The sequence below is a fragment of the Coffea eugenioides genome, chromosome 2, assembly GCF_003713205.1.
Source record: "Coffea eugenioides isolate CCC68of chromosome 2, Ceug_1.0, whole genome shotgun sequence".
NCBI classification, from domain to species: domain Eukaryota; kingdom Viridiplantae; phylum Streptophyta; class Magnoliopsida; order Gentianales; family Rubiaceae; genus Coffea; species Coffea eugenioides.
This window is the reverse complement of record NC_040036.1, coordinates 34,071,381-34,089,452: the sequence shown is the minus strand read 5'-3', so window position 1 is coordinate 34,089,452 and position 18,072 is coordinate 34,071,381. Positions and strand designations below refer to the sequence as shown.

At 34.1% G+C, this 18,072-nt stretch overlaps 2 protein-coding genes across 2 annotated transcripts; one reads left to right on the top strand and one right to left on the bottom strand.

Moving 5' to 3' along the window:
• The first annotated feature begins 407 nt into the window (after positions 1 to 407).
• LOC113760998 (cinnamoyl-CoA reductase 1-like) lies at positions 408 to 4,826 on the top strand. Its single transcript, XM_027303785.1, has 6 exons — positions 408 to 525; positions 1,126 to 1,295; positions 1,900 to 2,088; positions 3,047 to 3,209; positions 4,088 to 4,274; positions 4,671 to 4,826. Exons 1-6 carry the CDS (start codon positions 408 to 410, stop codon positions 4,816 to 4,818), a joined length of 975 nt encoding a protein of 324 aa, XP_027159586.1. The 3' UTR covers positions 4,819 to 4,826.
• Positions 4,827 to 8,028: 3,202 nt separating this feature from the next.
• On the bottom strand, positions 8,029 to 12,716 carry LOC113760996 (cinnamoyl-CoA reductase 1-like). The gene is made up of 6 exons (XM_027303781.1): positions 12,430 to 12,716; positions 11,848 to 12,017; positions 11,031 to 11,219; positions 9,916 to 10,078; positions 8,818 to 9,004; positions 8,029 to 8,514 (listed from the first exon to the last, which is right to left on the bottom strand). The coding sequence occupies exons 1-6, from the start codon at positions 12,545 to 12,547 to the stop codon at positions 8,364 to 8,366; spliced, it is 978 nt and encodes a 325-aa protein (XP_027159582.1). The 5' UTR covers positions 12,548 to 12,716; the 3' UTR covers positions 8,029 to 8,363.
• Between the last annotated feature and the right edge of the window lie 5,356 nt (positions 12,717 to 18,072).

The following is an 18,072-nucleotide window of genomic DNA, read 5'->3' as shown; positions in this document are numbered from 1 at the left end:
CAAAAAGAGTTTGTTGGTTTTGGTGTTGGAAAAAAGCAATCAGCAAAACTCTTTTTATCTTTCCTTTTTATCTTTTTGGAAGAAAGGGTAGTTTAGGATATTTGAAGGAATTGGTAGCCTATTGGACCTATCTTGAAGCACAAAAAGTTAGAGGAAGGGAGGTGAGTGTAATTTCTAAAACCTAAGGAGAGCTTCTTGAAATTGGTGGAGACCTCAAGGGAGGTTTCTGAAATTATTCCTTGAACTTATGAGTTATGACACGACCGACCATGTAAATAAATAATAAATAACTAGAAACACCAGTGGTTTAATATCATGTTAGTGCATCCATGATTAAAGCATTCATCATTCCCCACAAAAATACTTTGGAAAATTTAGCAGAAACAGAGAGTCATTGAAAAGGAAAAATGAGCGCGGCAGGGAAGGTGGTGTGCGTGACTGGAGCTTCGGGATACATAGCTTCATGGCTAGTTAAGCTGTTGCTTGAGCGTGGTTATACCGTCAAAGCTTCCGTTCGTGACCTCAGTAAGTCTTTCCATGCTCGTTACTGCTTTTAGTCATCTTCTCAGAACCCTTTCTTATGGTCCACCCATGACACAACCATGGTTCAAAGTCGCGGTCGCGGTCGCGGTCGCGGCTTGGAACGTTCCACATCGGTCTCGGCATATCGGTCACGGTCTCGGTGAGACGCAAATTTTAAAGAATTTAATATTCTAAAAATTGTTAATAATATAAAAAAAGTATGCTAAACAAAAATAATAAAAAATAGCCAAAGAAATGGCCGAATCAATCCGTCGCGGTGTAACTCGGCCGATTTCTCGTCTTGACTCGGGATAACTCGGAGTGACTCGGTGTGACTCGGCCGAGTCAATCCGTCGCGGTGACGTCTCGGCCGATTTCTCGGCGAGATGAGTATCTCGGTCTCGATTCGTCGCGGTCTCGTCTCGGACTAGGCCGAGACGGTGACGACTCGGCCGAGTCGTCTCGGTCTCGGCCGAGTCTTCGAACCATGGACACAACACGTTCTCAAGTATCAAATTTAGTGTTCAAACGAATGGTTTGGGTAAATACTCGACTAAGTTGGCATCCCTTTTATTAGTAGTTTGTTTTTGCATGATGGCACAGATGATCCAAGAAAGACAGAGTTCTTGATGGCACTGGATGGAGCCAAGGAAAGGCTTCAGTTGTTTCAGGCAAACTTATTGGAAGAGGGATCCTTTGACGCAATAGTTGATGGATGTGAAGGCGTTTTTCATGCTGCATCTCCAGTTCAACTTTCAGTGACCAATCCGCAGGTACGTTGAAAATGATGATCAAAATTTGAATTTTCAAAATTTAACTAATATTAACTATTTGGCTTCTAAAATTGGTAATTCTTCAGATGCTTAAATAATTGTTATATGGCGAATTAGTTACTGAAATGGTCTAATTCCTTTATGTTCCTCAGTTGCAAAAATGTTGTGTACTAGAAGTCTCAAGTGTAAAAGAGAGCGAGTATTCTAGTTTCTCAGCAGCCATATGGGTGCTACCGGCAAAATGGTAGTACTCAAAGAGCATCTTGCAAGTCTCTGTCTCTATGATTCTTTTTTTGTGGATTTCCTCAAGTAACTTACAAGAATTTCAAGTCTTAAGTGAGTGTTTATGAGCAATTAGGATGAACCATATCTGTCAAAAAAGCTTTCACCCAGAAAAAGTTGAAAAAAGGACAACAATTGGATAACAATAGAACAAAGTATAGGCTCGAGTGTGATGCATACACCAAATATAAAATGGTATTGATAACAATTTCTTAGGCAATGACTTCACTCCTTTTCTATGGGTTAGAGCATAAAGGGGCTGATGAATTACACAAATCTGTAACGTATTCATCCCCCATTTTTTTTTCTGTTAACTTCTTAGGCACAGCTATTGGATCCTGCAGTGAAGGGAACGCTGAATGTGCTACAGTCTTGTGCCAAAGTTCAATCTATCAAAAGAGTGATTTTAACGTCTTCTATTGCAGCAGTTATATACAATGATGAATTAAAGGACGGTGTCATAGTTGACGAAAGTTGGTTTTCAGTTCCATTATACTGTGAAGAGCACAAGGTGTGTCTATCTGCTATTTTCAGTTAAACTGCCTGAGGAAATGCTTGCTGTTTGTTAGATTCCACGGTAATCAGCCCAATTGTCTGATTGGCTGGCACAGTTCTTCTGGTCAATTCAATTTGTTTATGAAAGATAGTAGTATCACTAATAAGGCTTTAAGTATTGAAAGCACTTGCAATAATTGGTTTGGTAATGGTAATTTGACAGTTAGATATTCATCACGCTGATAACACATATTCTCTTGAAAGGCTTAACAAAATAGCCCTTACCAAAAGTATATGATCACCCATCGCAAAAGCACCTCAGCCTTTGTGAGTAGAAGAAGATACTTAACAAAAGATAAAGTACCTCAGCCTTTGTGAGTAGAAGAAGATACTTAACAAAAGATAAAGTAAAGAAAACAAAAGGAAGCAACAGAGACGAAACTTTCCTATTGCAAGCATTGCTAACTATTTGATGGCATCACCAAAATCAAAACGCTAAAAGCGTGCAACAGATTGATAGCAGACCAAAAGAATGAGTTTTATAGATGAAAGAAGTGTGGGATTACTTCGAAGCCAAAAAGTATATTACCATGGAATGAATATTGGAATGCTTGCTTGAGAAGGCTTATTGACATATGCACAAAGAAAACATCACGTCACTGAAAATGTGAACTTTAGTTTCTGTTTTGTTGTTTACTCGAGTGCTAAGAAAGCAAAACACTAAATTTATCAAGTAATCTGCCAATAATTATAATCATTCGATGCAATCAACTGTCATTGTCTGGAGGGAGAAAAATTAACCCTGTTAAGAGCCTTGTATACTTCTAAAATAAGCCCCATTTCTCCAGAGTAGAAGGATTTAGAGAATATGACTGGATGGTCTCCCAAGTGTCTAGAAAACATACTTTTTCTAATGTCCGACTTGAAGAGTTATGCTTTCAACTAAAGCTACCAAATATGTTCTCTCTTTTCAGTTATGGTATCAACTATCAAAAATTTTGGCAGAGAATGCTGCTTGGGATTTCTCAAAGGAGCATGGTATTGACATGATTGCAATTAATCCAGGAATGGTCATTGGTCCATTCTTGCAGCCTTCTGCCACTTTGAGTGCAGAAGTGATCTTGAGCCTAGTAAATGGTATGTTAAGAAATTTATCATATTGTTAAGTAGTCAATCTACAGGAAGTTTCTTCTACACAATTAAAACAAAGAAGCCGTGGTTGACTCTGGTGAAGTTGTAAGCCTGCTCATTTTGTTTTACAGAAAAAATATACATTGCACACAATAGGTATGCATTATTGGGCATCATATGTAATCATTTCAACTCCTTTTATTTGATTATGCAATGCACTTGAATACAAACAGGTGAGCGCATATGTCTAGTTGCTGGGTATACAATCATATTGTCTAAAGAGCTTGCTACCAAATTCTTCTTTGGAACTTACCTGTGTCAGCATTTCTTCACTGCCAAAGCTTTGGAAGTTCAATGTGAATTAAACAAAAACATCTGCTTCAGTTATACGAATTATTTACTTTGAGGTAGTCGCATAGGACTTGGAGGCTTTTCATTTGAAACACAGTTTAGTAGTTGAAAGACTTCTTATAGCAGACGATATAGGAATTGGAGCTTGTTGTGGTGGCTTCTAAAGCTTTCTTACAAGATAGAGTAACCAGTTTGAGCATTTTATTCAGTACTAGTTCGTTGTGGTCTCTAGTCTCTGCAGATTTTGCATAAGTTGCACACCAATCTGCTTGGTGTTCACGACTTGATCATTTTCCCATGCAGACTCTCTCAGACTACAGCGTTATTTACCCGACCTGGTTTCTCACGTTCCCTCTTCTTTTATATAGTTTTTGGGTTGTAAAATGTCCAGAAAAATGAAGTGAAATACTTCATGTTAAATAGAAATTTGTCACATTTGACTATTTACATCTCTCTTTAAGTATCCTGACTTTACAAGTAATGATAATCATCAATATGGTAAGAGATGTTATCCCTTTTACTGTCGAATGCAGGAATTGACCCATTCCCTAATATGGTTATACCATGGGTTGATGTTAGAGATGTTGCATATTCACATATTGTTGCCTTTGAAATCGCTTGTGCCAATGGAAGATATTGCGTAGCTGAGAGAACTGCAGGCTGCTGTGAACTTATCAAGATTCTGACTGAACTCTTCCCTACTCTCCAATTGCCAGATAAGTGAGTCTGGTTTTCCTGCTCCGTTAGGCCACACTGACGTCTTTGCATGCTTTAATTGATTGTTTGCAGCTCCAAAATGTATCTCATCTTTTGGCTTCTTTCTCAACATGATAAAGAATAGTGCATCCTTCTGTACCATTTTAGTAGTATCAAGGGACTGATTTCTGATAATTTTGTAGGCCTTAATCCTAATCCTAGTTGATGCATGATGTTTTTGCTGTTAAGAATCATTAGCTTCTTCTCTGTTTCCTAATCCAATAGAATGCAAGATGGACCTTGGCAACATTGGATAGCAATTAGTAAACTGCCACACTTTGAAGAGTTCAATCCAATACCTGCATTCTCACTTTTACCTCATTTTTTTTCCTGTTCTCAAATGGTTTTAATCTTTTGCAGATGTTCTAATGGCAGTCCCCTAATTCAGCTGAAATATGATGTATCAAATGAAAAAGTAAAAGGTTTGGGCATTGAGTTCATGCCTTTGGAGGTGAGCCTCAAGTATACTATCGAAAGCTTCAAAGAGATGAAATTAGTTAGCCTTTGAATCATGGCATTCATCCACTGTCATCAACTTGAAATTGTTTATATCCAAGTTTGGAAAACATACAATTTCAAACTTCTCATTCTTGTTTGTACAAGGTACGCGATTCAGATTATATATAAAGTAGCTAAATTGTAAATAAAAAGAACAGAGCAGGTATGAACATGAATAGAAAGTGTTGCTCCACAAGGGAACAATCTGTATGTCTCCAAATTTGTTGGGATAGCTCACTTGTGCATTTGATAAAATTGAAGTCTAAAATCTGAAATTCGAATCCATGAAGTTAGTGTATCATTATGTACTAAATCTGATACATTTAACTGTACATCACATTAAGTGATGAGCGAATAACTTATCACTCATTTTTTGAAGCAAATTTTGCCTAAGAAATTCAGAACTATTTAATTAATTCAGATGTTCTAGTTTTGGTCATCAAACGCATGTGAACATGTTAAGATCTAAATCGATTAAATTTAAGTACTGAATTGGATTATCAATTGGGGTTCAAAAAGACTTTTAGGTATATCTAAATAGATAATAAAAGCATAGCACCTCATTATTGGCCATTTCCTTAAATTTTATTGTAATCTTTTTGGTAATTTTGAGCAATATTTTTAATTTTTTGAGCTTCAAAAAATTCTAATGCTGAAACAAAATTTTCAGTCACACTAAGACAGAAATAAAGGTCAAGTCTTTCCAAAAATAAATTAATTTTTCCCCTAGTTATTGTCAAACTTATTTGTATGAATGTCTGTCTAACCAGTGCTCGGGTACTCGTTAAAATATATTTTATGTGTCATATTTTTGGAAATGTAAGATTAATTAGGGAAAGTAAATAAATACAAGATTAGGTAGGTAAGATTGAACATAGAAAGTATATAAATGCAAAGAAAGATAATAATTACTAGCATGTGTGAATGTTAAGTGTATTAATGAGTGACCGAGCAAACGTTACAAAAACTCTTGATTTATTTCTTGTTACAAAATGAGAGCAACTTGAAAATAGGATCAGGACCAGTATCAATGTATTTAACTATAGAACACTTTATCATTTTTTTTTGGTCAAAATTTATGATTGTTTCGAGATTACAAAATCTGCATGATTAGTAATGCAGATATTAATAGTCGTGTATGCATTTCTTTTCTTTTTTTTTTGGTATTTGTGGGGGGGGGGGGGGGGGGAGATAAAATTTAAGCTTTAGCATTCCAGGCTAGCTGTAACGTCTCAAAATCACTTGGCTTCTGGGTAAGAATATATGATGTGAAAACATGACCTAGTGCTTTTGCATTCCTACACTGTATATTTGTGGTTGTTTACCCAAGTATTGGTATATTAATTCAAAAAAAAAAAAAACCAGTGAAGGTCTTATTTGTCATCAGTAAAAATAAGTCGATTGAAAATGTGTTAGACATCAATGAATAAAGAATTTAATTCTTTCTCTTTTTTATTATGTCTCTCTCTCTCTCTCTCTATATATATATATATATATAAAAGATTGACTGCAATTGTTTAAGATTGAAAGAAAATGAAGAATCCAAACACTCCTACCTTAGGGTCCTCACAATTCTCTATTTTTACTACTTATACTACTTACTAAACCACACGCCCTTGAATTTCTTTTAATTGCACGGTATGGGGTTTGAACCATTGTCTTTATCCTTCAAACGGTAAAAATTTTGCTTTTGACAAGTTTGGTCGGTTAGTATTCCATCAATTGGATCAATAATATGATTTTAGTTGAGAAATATTTGAGGACAAGAAAGTATATTTGGAAAATTAATCAATCTCAAATGGTAAGTTATTAAGATGTATACACCAATTACATTCAAAACTTTTAGAAAATTACCAATACAAGCTATAATAATAATAAATTGCCAAAAATGGTTTCTTTTTTTTATTTGCAAATTAACTTCTAGGAATTAAATAGTCTTAGACTTTGTTTGATAACCCAATTCAGCACTTAAATTTAATTGATTCAGGTCTTAATATATTCAGATCGTTTGATAATGAAAAATTAGACATCTAAATTAATTAAGTGTCACTGAATTTTCGTTTTAACGGATTCAAATTTCAGATTTCAGTTTTCAGACTTCAGATTTATCAAATGCACACTTAATAATCCACTGGTAGTTCGCCTCAATTCTCTCTGGAAACAGTACAAATAAACTTCTAACCTACTTCCTATAAGTGGAACAGAACTCAATTCTAAAGAAAAAGGAACTTCCCAGTATCAAATCCTATTTAATCTCTAACTCATTTGGTCTCGGAAGAAAGTATGTTTCAAAAGGCGTCTTGAGACATTGAATGTAAACCCCCACAAGCGAAATATTATTTGAAAAAATTTAATATTCAAATAGCAAAATGATAATTATCAACAAAGATGGGAAAATTTCTGAAAAAAAAAATTAAAAGCTTTTAAGCCCTTATTAGTAAAACATTACCCTAAAATCTAAAACTTAATCATCCTCTGTTCTCTCTTCCTCAATATCATCTACTCTTGTATCCCCTATCCCCTCAGCCTCGTCTTTTTTCTCTGTTTTCTTCTTTGTTCCCGCCTCAACTCTTTTCTCCTTTACCTTCATTTGCCCTCTTTTTCTCCTCCACCTTCCTATGCTTCCCTTTTCATTCTTCTTCATTTTTAACCTCCTCATCTTCTTTTCTGACCTTCTCTTTTCCTTAATTTTCTATGTCCAGTAGGTGGTGGTTTGGCTAAGCACGAGTGTTTTAAAATTTCGGACCGAAACCATTGGTTTAACTGGTTGAATCGAAAACTAGCAGTTGAACCGCAGGGCATTTGACCCGGTCAACCCCAACCAAAAACCAAGTTTGACTGGAAAAAAAAATCATATAGAAAAAAAAAAGAAATGCATAAATGACTATTGAAATCTGCCCAACTAATCGCGGCTCTGTTCTAAAGTTGCTCTTATCTTGTAACAAGCAATAAATCATGAATTTGTACAAATAAGTATGACAGGACAAACATATAGCTAGGAAAGACGGGACATTTGATTTTTTGTTTTAGTATGACGCAAAATTTTTATTTAAGCATAAGAATTTTCAGAGCTTAAAAAAATTAAAACTACTGATCCATTTAATCCCAAAAAAGAGAAGAAATTCTGAGATTTCTAAGAGCAATCTCAAATTGGCCATCAAAATGGTATACATAAAAACAACTCAAAATGTACCAAAAAGATCACAAGATGAAATTTGAAGGAAAGGTCAAACATGATGTTCTATGCTTTTATTATCCACTCAGATATGCTGAATAGTCTTTTTGATTAATTCGGCTGTCCCAACAAATTCCTAGCCATATTACTGATTGCTTAAGAAACAGCCCTTCTTATTCATGTTCATACATGTTCTGTTCTTGTTCTTTTTTAAATATATACATATATATATATATATATATATATATATTTACCATAGCTTTTCTGCGTAACAGCAGAAAAATCAGCAGTGAAGCAGACAGGAAAAACCTCTAGTTGCTGGAATTGTATGTTTTCCAAACTTGGTTATAAACCAATTTGATGACAGTACATGAATTGATTCAAAGGCTAACTAAATTCTTCTCTTTAAAGCTTTTGATAGCATCCTTGAGGCACACCTCCAAAGGAATGAACTCAATTCCCAAACCTTTTACTTTCTCATTTGATGCTTTGAATTTCGGCAGAATTAGAGGATTACTGCTGTTAGAACATCTGCAAAAGGTCAAAACCACTTCAGAAATGAAAAGAGTTAAAGAGTGATATATGATGCTGGTATTTGTTTGAACTCTTCAAAGTGAGGCAGTTTACTAATCACTATGCAATAATGTTTGCCAAGATCCATCTCACATTTTAATGGATTAAGGATACAGATAAGAAGCTGCTGATTCTTAACAGCAAAAACACCATGTATCAACGATGATTAGGCCTAAAGATGAGATATATTATGGAGCTGCAAGCAATCAGCTAAAGCATGCAAATACCTCAATGTGGCATAATGAACAAAACGGGACTCACTTATCTGGTGATCGGAGAGTGGGGAAAAGTTCAGTCAGAATCTTGATAAGGTCACAGCAGTGTGCAAATCTCTCATTTACACAATATCTTCCACTGGCAGAAGGGATTTCGAAGGCAAAAATATGTGCATATGCAACATTTCTAACATCAACCCATGGTAAAGCTGCATTAGGGAATGGTTCAATTCCTGCATTCACCAGTTAAAACAATAACATCTCTTACCACTAGGACGAGTATCTTTACTTGTAAAGACAGGATACTTGAAGGGAGATGTAAATAGTCAAAAGAGACAAATTTCTATGTGACATGAGTATATCACTTCATCTTTTCTGGACATTTCAATTACAACCTAACAACTATATAAAAGAAGACGAAATGTAAGATACCAGATCAGGTCAATAACCTGGTAAGTCAAAAAGAGTCTCCATAGGAAAATGAATGGACACCAAGGAGATTGGCAGGTCATTTTTGCAAAATCTGTGGCAACAAGAGACCGCAACATGAAATAGTACTGGATAAAATGCTCAAACTACTTATTCTATCATGTAAGAAAACTTTAGAAGCCACCATAACCAGCTCCAATTCCTCTATTGTCTGCTGTAAGATGTCTTTCAACCAATAAAACTGTGCTTCAAATGAAATGCCTCCAAGTCCTAAGGGGCTACCTCAAAGTAAACAAGTCTCATAACTAAAGCAGAATCTTTTGTCTATTTCATATTTGAATTTCAAATCTTTGGCAGTTAAGAAATGCTGACACAGAAAAGTTCCAAAGAAGAATTTCATAGCAAACTCTTTAGACAATATAATCAGACACACACCAACTAGACATATGTGCCCACATGTTTGTATTCATGTGCATTACATTATCAAATAAATGCATTGCATATGATGCCCAATAATGCACGCCTCTGCGTGCAATATATATTTTGCTGTAATACAAAATGAGCAGACTCACATCTTCACCAGAGTCAACTACTGCTTCTTTGCTTCAATTATTAGAAGAAACTTCTAATGCATGATAAAGCTGTAAGTATGAAAGATCAACTATATTTGCTTTAGATTGACTGCTTAACAATCTACATATAGTTCTCAACATACCATTTGCTAGGTCCAAGATCACTCCTGCACTCGAGGTGGGAGAGGGCTGCAAGATGGGACCAATGACCACCCCTGGATTAATTGCAATCATGTCAATACCATGCTCCTTTGAGAATCTCCAAGCAGCATTCTCTGCCAAAAGTTTTGATAGTTGATACCATAACTGAAAAAAGAAAAAATATTGGTTAGCTTCAGTTGAAAACATTCTTCGAGTGGTACAGTAGAGAAGGTATATTTTCAAAAAACTTGGGAGACCATCCAGTTACATTCTCTAAATCCTTCTAGTTGGGAGATACAGGGCTTGTTAGAAGTATACACACCAGGGTTTTTTTTCTCCTGGAAAACTCCATCCAGACAATTTAAGTTAATGACATCAAATGGTGGTAATTATCAGCAAATTACTTGCTAAATTCAATGTTTTGATTGCTTGACATTCCAGCAAACAACAAAATAAAAACTAAAATCGACCTTTTTAGTCACTTGTGACCTATTCCGTGTGCACATGTCGCTAAGTCTTCTCAAGCAAACATTCCAATATCCATTCCATAGTAAAGTAGTTTTTGGCTTGGATCTAATGCCACACTTCTTTCATCTACAAAACACATTCTTTTGGTCTTCCGTCATTCCTGTGCTTGCTATCAGCATTTTAATTTTGTTGATATCATCCAATAGACTGCTTAGCAATTGGGAAATTTCATTTCTTTTGTTTCCTTTATTTTATCTTTTGTTAAGTAACTTCTTCTTCTCATGAAGGCTGAGGTGCTTTTAATTTGTATTTCCTTTTTGTTTTTACATATCCTATTTTGTGTGTTCTGTGACAGGTGATCCCGTTAAGGGATCTTTTGTAAAAGCCTTTTCGGAGATAATGTGTTATCAGAGTGATGAATATTTAACTGCGAAGCCTTTTGTCAAATAACCTTTATGAACCCAATTATCGTGAACGTTTCTAATGCTTCAGCCTTCTTACTGATAATACTATCTTTCCATAAACATATTTAGTCAATCAGAAAAATTTTGTCAGCCAATCAGACTACTGCGCTGTTTGCCATCAACAAATTGAACAAACAACAAGCATTTCCTCAGGCAGTTTAACTGAAAATAGCTGATAGACACACCTTGTGCTCCTCACAGTACAAAGGATCTGAAAACCAACTTTCATCAACTATGACACCGTCCTTTAATTCTCCATTGTGTACAACTGCTGCCATCGAAGATGTTACAACCACTCTTTTGATAGATGAAACTCTTGCACAAGACTGTAGCACATTCAATGTTCCCTTCACTGCAGGATCCAATAGCTGTGCCTAAAAAATTTGGGGGGGTTGGGGGGTTAAGTTATTGCAGATTTGTGCAATTTTATCGGCTCCTTTAAGCTCTAATGCCATGAAAAAGGAATGAAGTCAGTGCATAACAAAACTGTCATCACCTTTCTGGAAACCATTTTAGATTCAATATATGCATCATGCTCTTGAGTCTATACTTGTTCTAATGTCCATATGTCGCAGATTCATGAGAAATCTCCAATTGTTTTCCCTTTTTCAACCTTTTCATGGTGACAGCTTTTTTCGAAGTTTTGTTCATCCCAACTACTACTAGAAATCAATTATGTCTTCAAATTCCTGTAAATTACTTGAGGAATTCCAAAATGCAGAATCACAGAAAGAGAGCAGCCTGAAAGATGCTCTTTGAGTATTACCATTTTGTTGGCAACTTCCAGATGGCTGCGGAGAAACTAGAATTACTCACTCTTAGACTAAGAATGGTATACAACAATTTTGTAGCTGAACATAGAGGACGTAGACCTTCTTAGTAACTAATTAGTCACATAACAATTGCCGTAAGCATGTCAAGAATGACCAATCTTAATAGCCAAATGATAACTATTAGTTGTATTATGAAAATATCAAGATTTGATCATCATGTAAAATGTACCTGTGGATTGCTCACTGAATATTGAACTGGAGATGCAGTATGAAAAACACCTTCACATCCATCAACTAATGCATCAAAGGATCCCTCTTCCACTAAGTTTGCCTGAAACAAGTGAAGTCTTTCCTTGGCTCCATCTAGTGCCATCAAGAATTCTGTCTTTTTGGGATCATCTGTGCCATCATGCGGAAAAAAACAAACGTCATTTGATGAAGGGATACCCCAACTCTGTCAGATACTCGAAATCAATCATAAATTTTGTGCATAAATCAATTTAAACGTTAACAAAGTTACATAAGTTGTGATCTTCAAAGTCACAAGCACTTCAAAATCATTAATTCCATTTTAAGATGATTAATCTACTTGCTTAATCTGCAACAATCTAATGCATATTTACCCAAAATAGACACTAATGCCGTTTTTTTTAAATCTCAGACGAGAGAGTGACAATAATTTGAAAATCTGTACTGCCGGAAATGCACTGTCTGCGGTACTATCAGAATTGTTACAGCAAATAACTCAAAATCGTGCACCCTCTTTATTTATTAGGCAATGGAACGGCAGTAAAGAGCATGAAAGACTTACTGAGGTCCCGAACAGAAGCTTTGACAGTATAGCCACGCTCAAGCAACAGCTTTACCAGCCATGAAGCTATGTATCCCGAAGCTCCCGTCACGCCCACCACCTTCCCTGCTCCGCTCATTTCTCCTCTTCAGTGGGTCTCTGTTTCTGCTTCTGGTGTAATCAACGAAGTGCAAGGAAGCTAAGGATATGAACCATCCCAGATGGCAGAAAGACAAATTTTCAAACTATTTTTTGGTGAATGATGAATGCTTTAATCATTGATGCACTAAAAGCAGAAAACTATTAGTATAATGAATTCACAGCAATCTGTTCTATGATTTCAACGAAGTTGTTGAAGTTTTGTGGAAGAAGTTTATTCGGGAGAGTAGCGTAATCAGAATGCAACAGTCACTTACCTAACATCGGTTATTAACCTAACAGCGGTTATTTACCTAACATCGCTTCCATTTTTAGTTTTTTTTGGTCAGTAGGTAACGTGTATTATAATCTTACTCTAGCCTATTCTATCATATTCACTAAACGGCCGGGCCACAAACCATTCGTAACTCCAATTCAATTCACACTTTGGATTGATTGCACTTAGAAATCGATAAGAACTGTTCGAACTGTGCGAACTGAAATAAACAGTTGAATCGGCAGTTTATTGTTTAGTCTATTAAATTGAAATTAAATAGAAAAAAGAATAGGTTTTCCTTAATTCTAAAGACTAATTATTGAATGTCACATCCATTCACTTTTTTCTCATTTTTGCCTCTTATCAAGTTTGCATATCTATTTTCTAGTTTTCTGACTTCCTTCGAACTCTAAGTTTCTTTTTTTTCAAAAAAAATGTTGCAATCTCTAAATCCCAAAAACATGATTTAAAATTTAAAGTCACAATGTTTAATTCTCATAAACATGAATTTGTATAATTTTAGAATGTTGTGGTATTTTTGGGTTGGATTTAAAAAATTTTTTTGGTAGATACAATTGAGATTGAAATAAAATTTATTTGTTTCAACTTATAATTTAAAAATTTGTATATATGAAAATCCAAGTTCTTTGAAAATATTAAATTTTTTATCATATAAAGTTTTAAATTAGTCCATTGCATGTCTTATTTTGTGTATATATATTTATATAAATTATTTTAAAGCAAATTCATTGAACCAGGGTTAAACTAATTTGATTGATTGAATCTCGATCCGAACACCTCGCTGATTCAATCAATGGTTTCAGTTTCAAAACATTGGTGATGGGAGGTAAAATTTGAACCCTACATTCCACCTCGTTGGTTAGCATCATTTCCCTTGTTAAAGATGCGAATAGTTGGGTACCCAGGTCCATATTTCGGGCTATAAAATTCCTTTTAGATTTCTTTACCTGGTTGAATCAGAAGTATACACCATTGTTAAGAGCACACCCAATCTGTGTGCAATTAGGGAATAATTAAAATAAATCAATTTTGTTTGTTACATGCATAAATACAAAAAATTTATATAAATTTTTCATGAAAAAACTTTTGTTCATATGATTATAGTAATTTGGTAGTTACAATATTAAGGATAGTTATGAGTAGTTATATTGGCAAAATGTAATTAGCTGATTGGGATAAAAATTAAATTTTACAAGGGTAAAATTGAAAATCGAAAATATGATAAAAAAAATATTTATATCAACTGCCGTTACTCAGACATTATACATTGTATAGATACTAAACAGGTTCGATTTACACATTTCGACCTGTTTGACCAATGATCCGATTAATAAGAATAGATAAATAAATTAGTTTTATATAATTATTATGATTTTACTAGTTCACATGTTTTCACTCCCGAAAACAAAGATGTCCTATTGATCGAATGACTGTTGGTGTTATTCTCATTGTATTGAAACTATTTTATTAATAAAACTAGTTTTGTACCCATTCGTTGAATGGGAATTGTCTAAAAATAATAAATTATTTAGTGTAGTTCATAAAAATATTTTCATAAAATACAAACTTATTGTATAATCTATTATAACCTTTCTTAAATACATTGTTATTAAAAAATAGTCCTATAATGTATATTTAAACATCTAATTCAGCGATTAATAATTCGAAATGCAAAAACTTGAAAATAGGGAAGATCAAATCTTGGCTGATCTTCTGTAAACAAAAGAATGGCCAACCCGTTAGCAAAACATCAATTTTGGTACTTAATATAAATGGCTTGAAGGTTAATGTGAAAAGAAAAGAAGCCGAGTGAAATATTAATAAAAGATAATAATTCAGAATCAATCAAGTCACAGGAACATAGCAACCTTCTAAATCTGTTCATGGCTAATAGAAACCAAAACGAAAACATAAGATGTATTTTGCTATTAAGTCAAAAACATAAAAAATCTAAATAGTCTGATGTATATTGCATGACGTGAACTGCTGTATAACAATGAACTTGATGCCTTGCCATTTATGTAATCAATGACACCTTCTTGTTCTTTAGAATCTTTCTATCAAAGTCTAAAAAAAAACATTGAAAATTGCACAAAATTTTTTTAACCCCAGAAACCCAGAAAATAAAAAAAATTTAATACGTTGTTGAAGACAATTAATAAATTGTCAAAGGCAATTAAAAAATCGTGTGAAAACACATAGTTTAAAAGGCCACTTCTAAATCACTAACCAAAAAAGCAATATGTGTTCTATTTAAATTGAAGAGTGAATCCATAAATTGAAATAACAAATTAATTACAAAAACCTTGCCAGAAATAAAAACCAAACTGTAACTTTTGAAGAGTTAGAAAATTCAAATTCAATTACCTAACTATGAAAAAGGTGTAGGAAATTACATACCACATACAGCTAGTATAAACAAAGTCCAAATGCGGTCCTTGCATTGAAGGGAATAAAAACGAAGTTCCAAATCCGGTCCTTGCATTGAAAAAAAAAATATTTCCAAAAACATTGTGGAAAAGTGTAAACATCTACACTGTTTGATAAAGTGATAAGTAATAGATCGATAACCATATACATGAGTAAAAATGTAGAGTATCTTCGATAGCGATAATCTGATAAAGATAATCTAATATTTGAATTGATATTTCAAACTTTTGAGTTGAAGATGAGAGAGAGTTAAAAACATAATTCAAAATTATTTATACTAATCCCCTGAAAATTTAGGCTTGACGATTAAGGTTAAAGGGAAAAAAAGGTGAGAGAATGGAAGAGATAATTATGAAAGGATTATCTAGAATTGTAAAGTCAAGAGAAAAAAGAGAGATAGCATAGCGTAGGTTATTAGGGGGTTAACTCATAGAGCGCGTTGCACCTACTTGCTATGTCGATAAGCCACGTAGGAAAGAGATAAACTAAAAGGATAAGAATGAGAATAAAACTTTATTATATATATATATATATATATATATATATATATATATATGATTTATTAAGAATCCTATTAGGAAACTACTTGCCGTCTCGTTAAACCACGTAGAAAAGAGAAAACATGAAGGGATAAGAATGAGAATACGACTTTATTATATATATATATATATATATATATATATGATTTGTGTAAAAATAAAATATTAAAATGATTAAAATTTTATTATGTTGAATTAACTGAGCTAACTAGATATATCCGATCGCAACCGAATCTAGAACTGCACATCAAGACCTATTGAGTAATCAGATCTGAAATTATTATTGCAAACAAAATATTACCCTACTCCAAATACAGAGCTAAAAGTTGGCAGTTTATTGCAAAAGTAAAGTTGGCACACCTTTTTGCGCATGAGATACAACTTTGTTTAATACTTCCTCCGTCCCACTTTGATAGTCATGTTTCTTTTATCACACAGTTTAAGAAAAAATAGTTAATTTTGTTGGAAAAATAAATTTAGATTGCTATTTTCCTAAAATACCCTCACATTAAATAGAGTACAACTTTATGGGAACTTGAATTGATGGTAAAAAAAGAATCAACTCTCATTAAATGGGGTAGGTTTATAGTAACAACAACTTACATTGAATAAGGGTATTTTAGGAAAATTAAAATACAACTACATTTTTAAATTGGAAAGTGGACTATAATTTGAGACAGACGAAAAAGAAAAACAGGACTATCAAAGTGGGACGGAGGGAGTACACATTTTGTCTGGACTATAGCAGAAATATCTTAAATCGTGACAATTGGCGGGAGAATAGATGGATGCTTTACCCACTAATCATGGAAGATGATTGCGAAACAAAAGCTAAAGAATATTCTAGGAGATTTGCAAGGAATGTCCTTACATTTTGCCGTTTGAACTTTTATGGGCCCTGGCTTTTCATATGATGCATTTGAGTTTCTCCCAAAAGTGAAAACACCAATTTGGCTGCAAACTCTAGTTGAGACCACATTTTCACTAGAAAGCATCGCCGAACCAACACATGGACTTTAAAGGGGCAAAAAGGTCAAATAATTTAACATCCAAATGACCTGATATATCTTGTCAATCCTAAAACATCTTATAATTATTTCAACCTCTTCATCAGATTAAAGAGGAGAGGAAAAGAATTGTCAAATTGAGTGAGTGAAGGATTTTAGAGAAACAACCCAGACCATTAAAAGTATTTGCTCGTTCTTTTTTCGGTCCTTTTTATTTGACAAAGGGATGAGATCACTTACAAGATGTTTTAGAATTGATTAAAATGAATATCCTCATATGGGTAACTTGAAATTACTTATTTGATCTTTTTGCTCCTTGAAAGTTTTTGATACTGGATAGTTTGGGAGCTCTTTTAGGCACTCTATTTGATACTAGAATTGGAATTAGAAGCCTTGTAATCTGTAGAGGTTGAAAAAATTAATACCTGACATATGACATATATCATGGCCGAGCTGTCATGGCCGAACTATCATGATCAAGCTATCATGACTGAATCATTATGACCGAACTACAATGATTGGACATGGCCGAACTATAGTTATGTCCAAGTCTATAGATAAGACTCATACTGTTATTAATGGATAAGTGAATAAACTATTAGAATTATCTTCAATAACTTGATAACATTACTAAATGATCATCCTAACTCATAAGATAATCACTAAAGGATTATCCCTATCAAGAACTCATGAGATAATCATTTGATGGTCATTTTATTAGGAATTCAAGGGTTAATCACCAAAGGATTCATTCATAATCCGTGCATTCCTATAAATGCAGGTATAGACCATCAAAGGTAGGATATCTAATACTTACTCAACTCTCTACTTCTCTTTTCCTAAAAATATCAGTAACTTAGAAATTGACTTGATCATTACAGTAACCTTGGGGATTAGACCCCGATCCTCTGACATCTTCTTTGTATGTAGGTCATATTCAAGAGTTGACAGAAGGTCAAGTCATCTAACCTCCCCTATGTTAGTTTGAACAAATATAGTTCATCTCGTCCCAACAGGTCAGCTAATGGTAATATTCTGTCTCATGGAATCTCGATGATTATAATGTTAACTTGTCAGATGCACATTACCCCGGTTGGCTTAGTTAGGCACCTAGGTCAGTTTAGCTCGGTCAAGCGTAGTCATCTCCATAGCTCAGCTTATTAGTTGAACTATCCATATCAGTTCGACCCGTGGATTTTTCTGTTTTTACAATTGACGCTATCTGTGGGAATCGACAGTTGTGCTTCTCCTA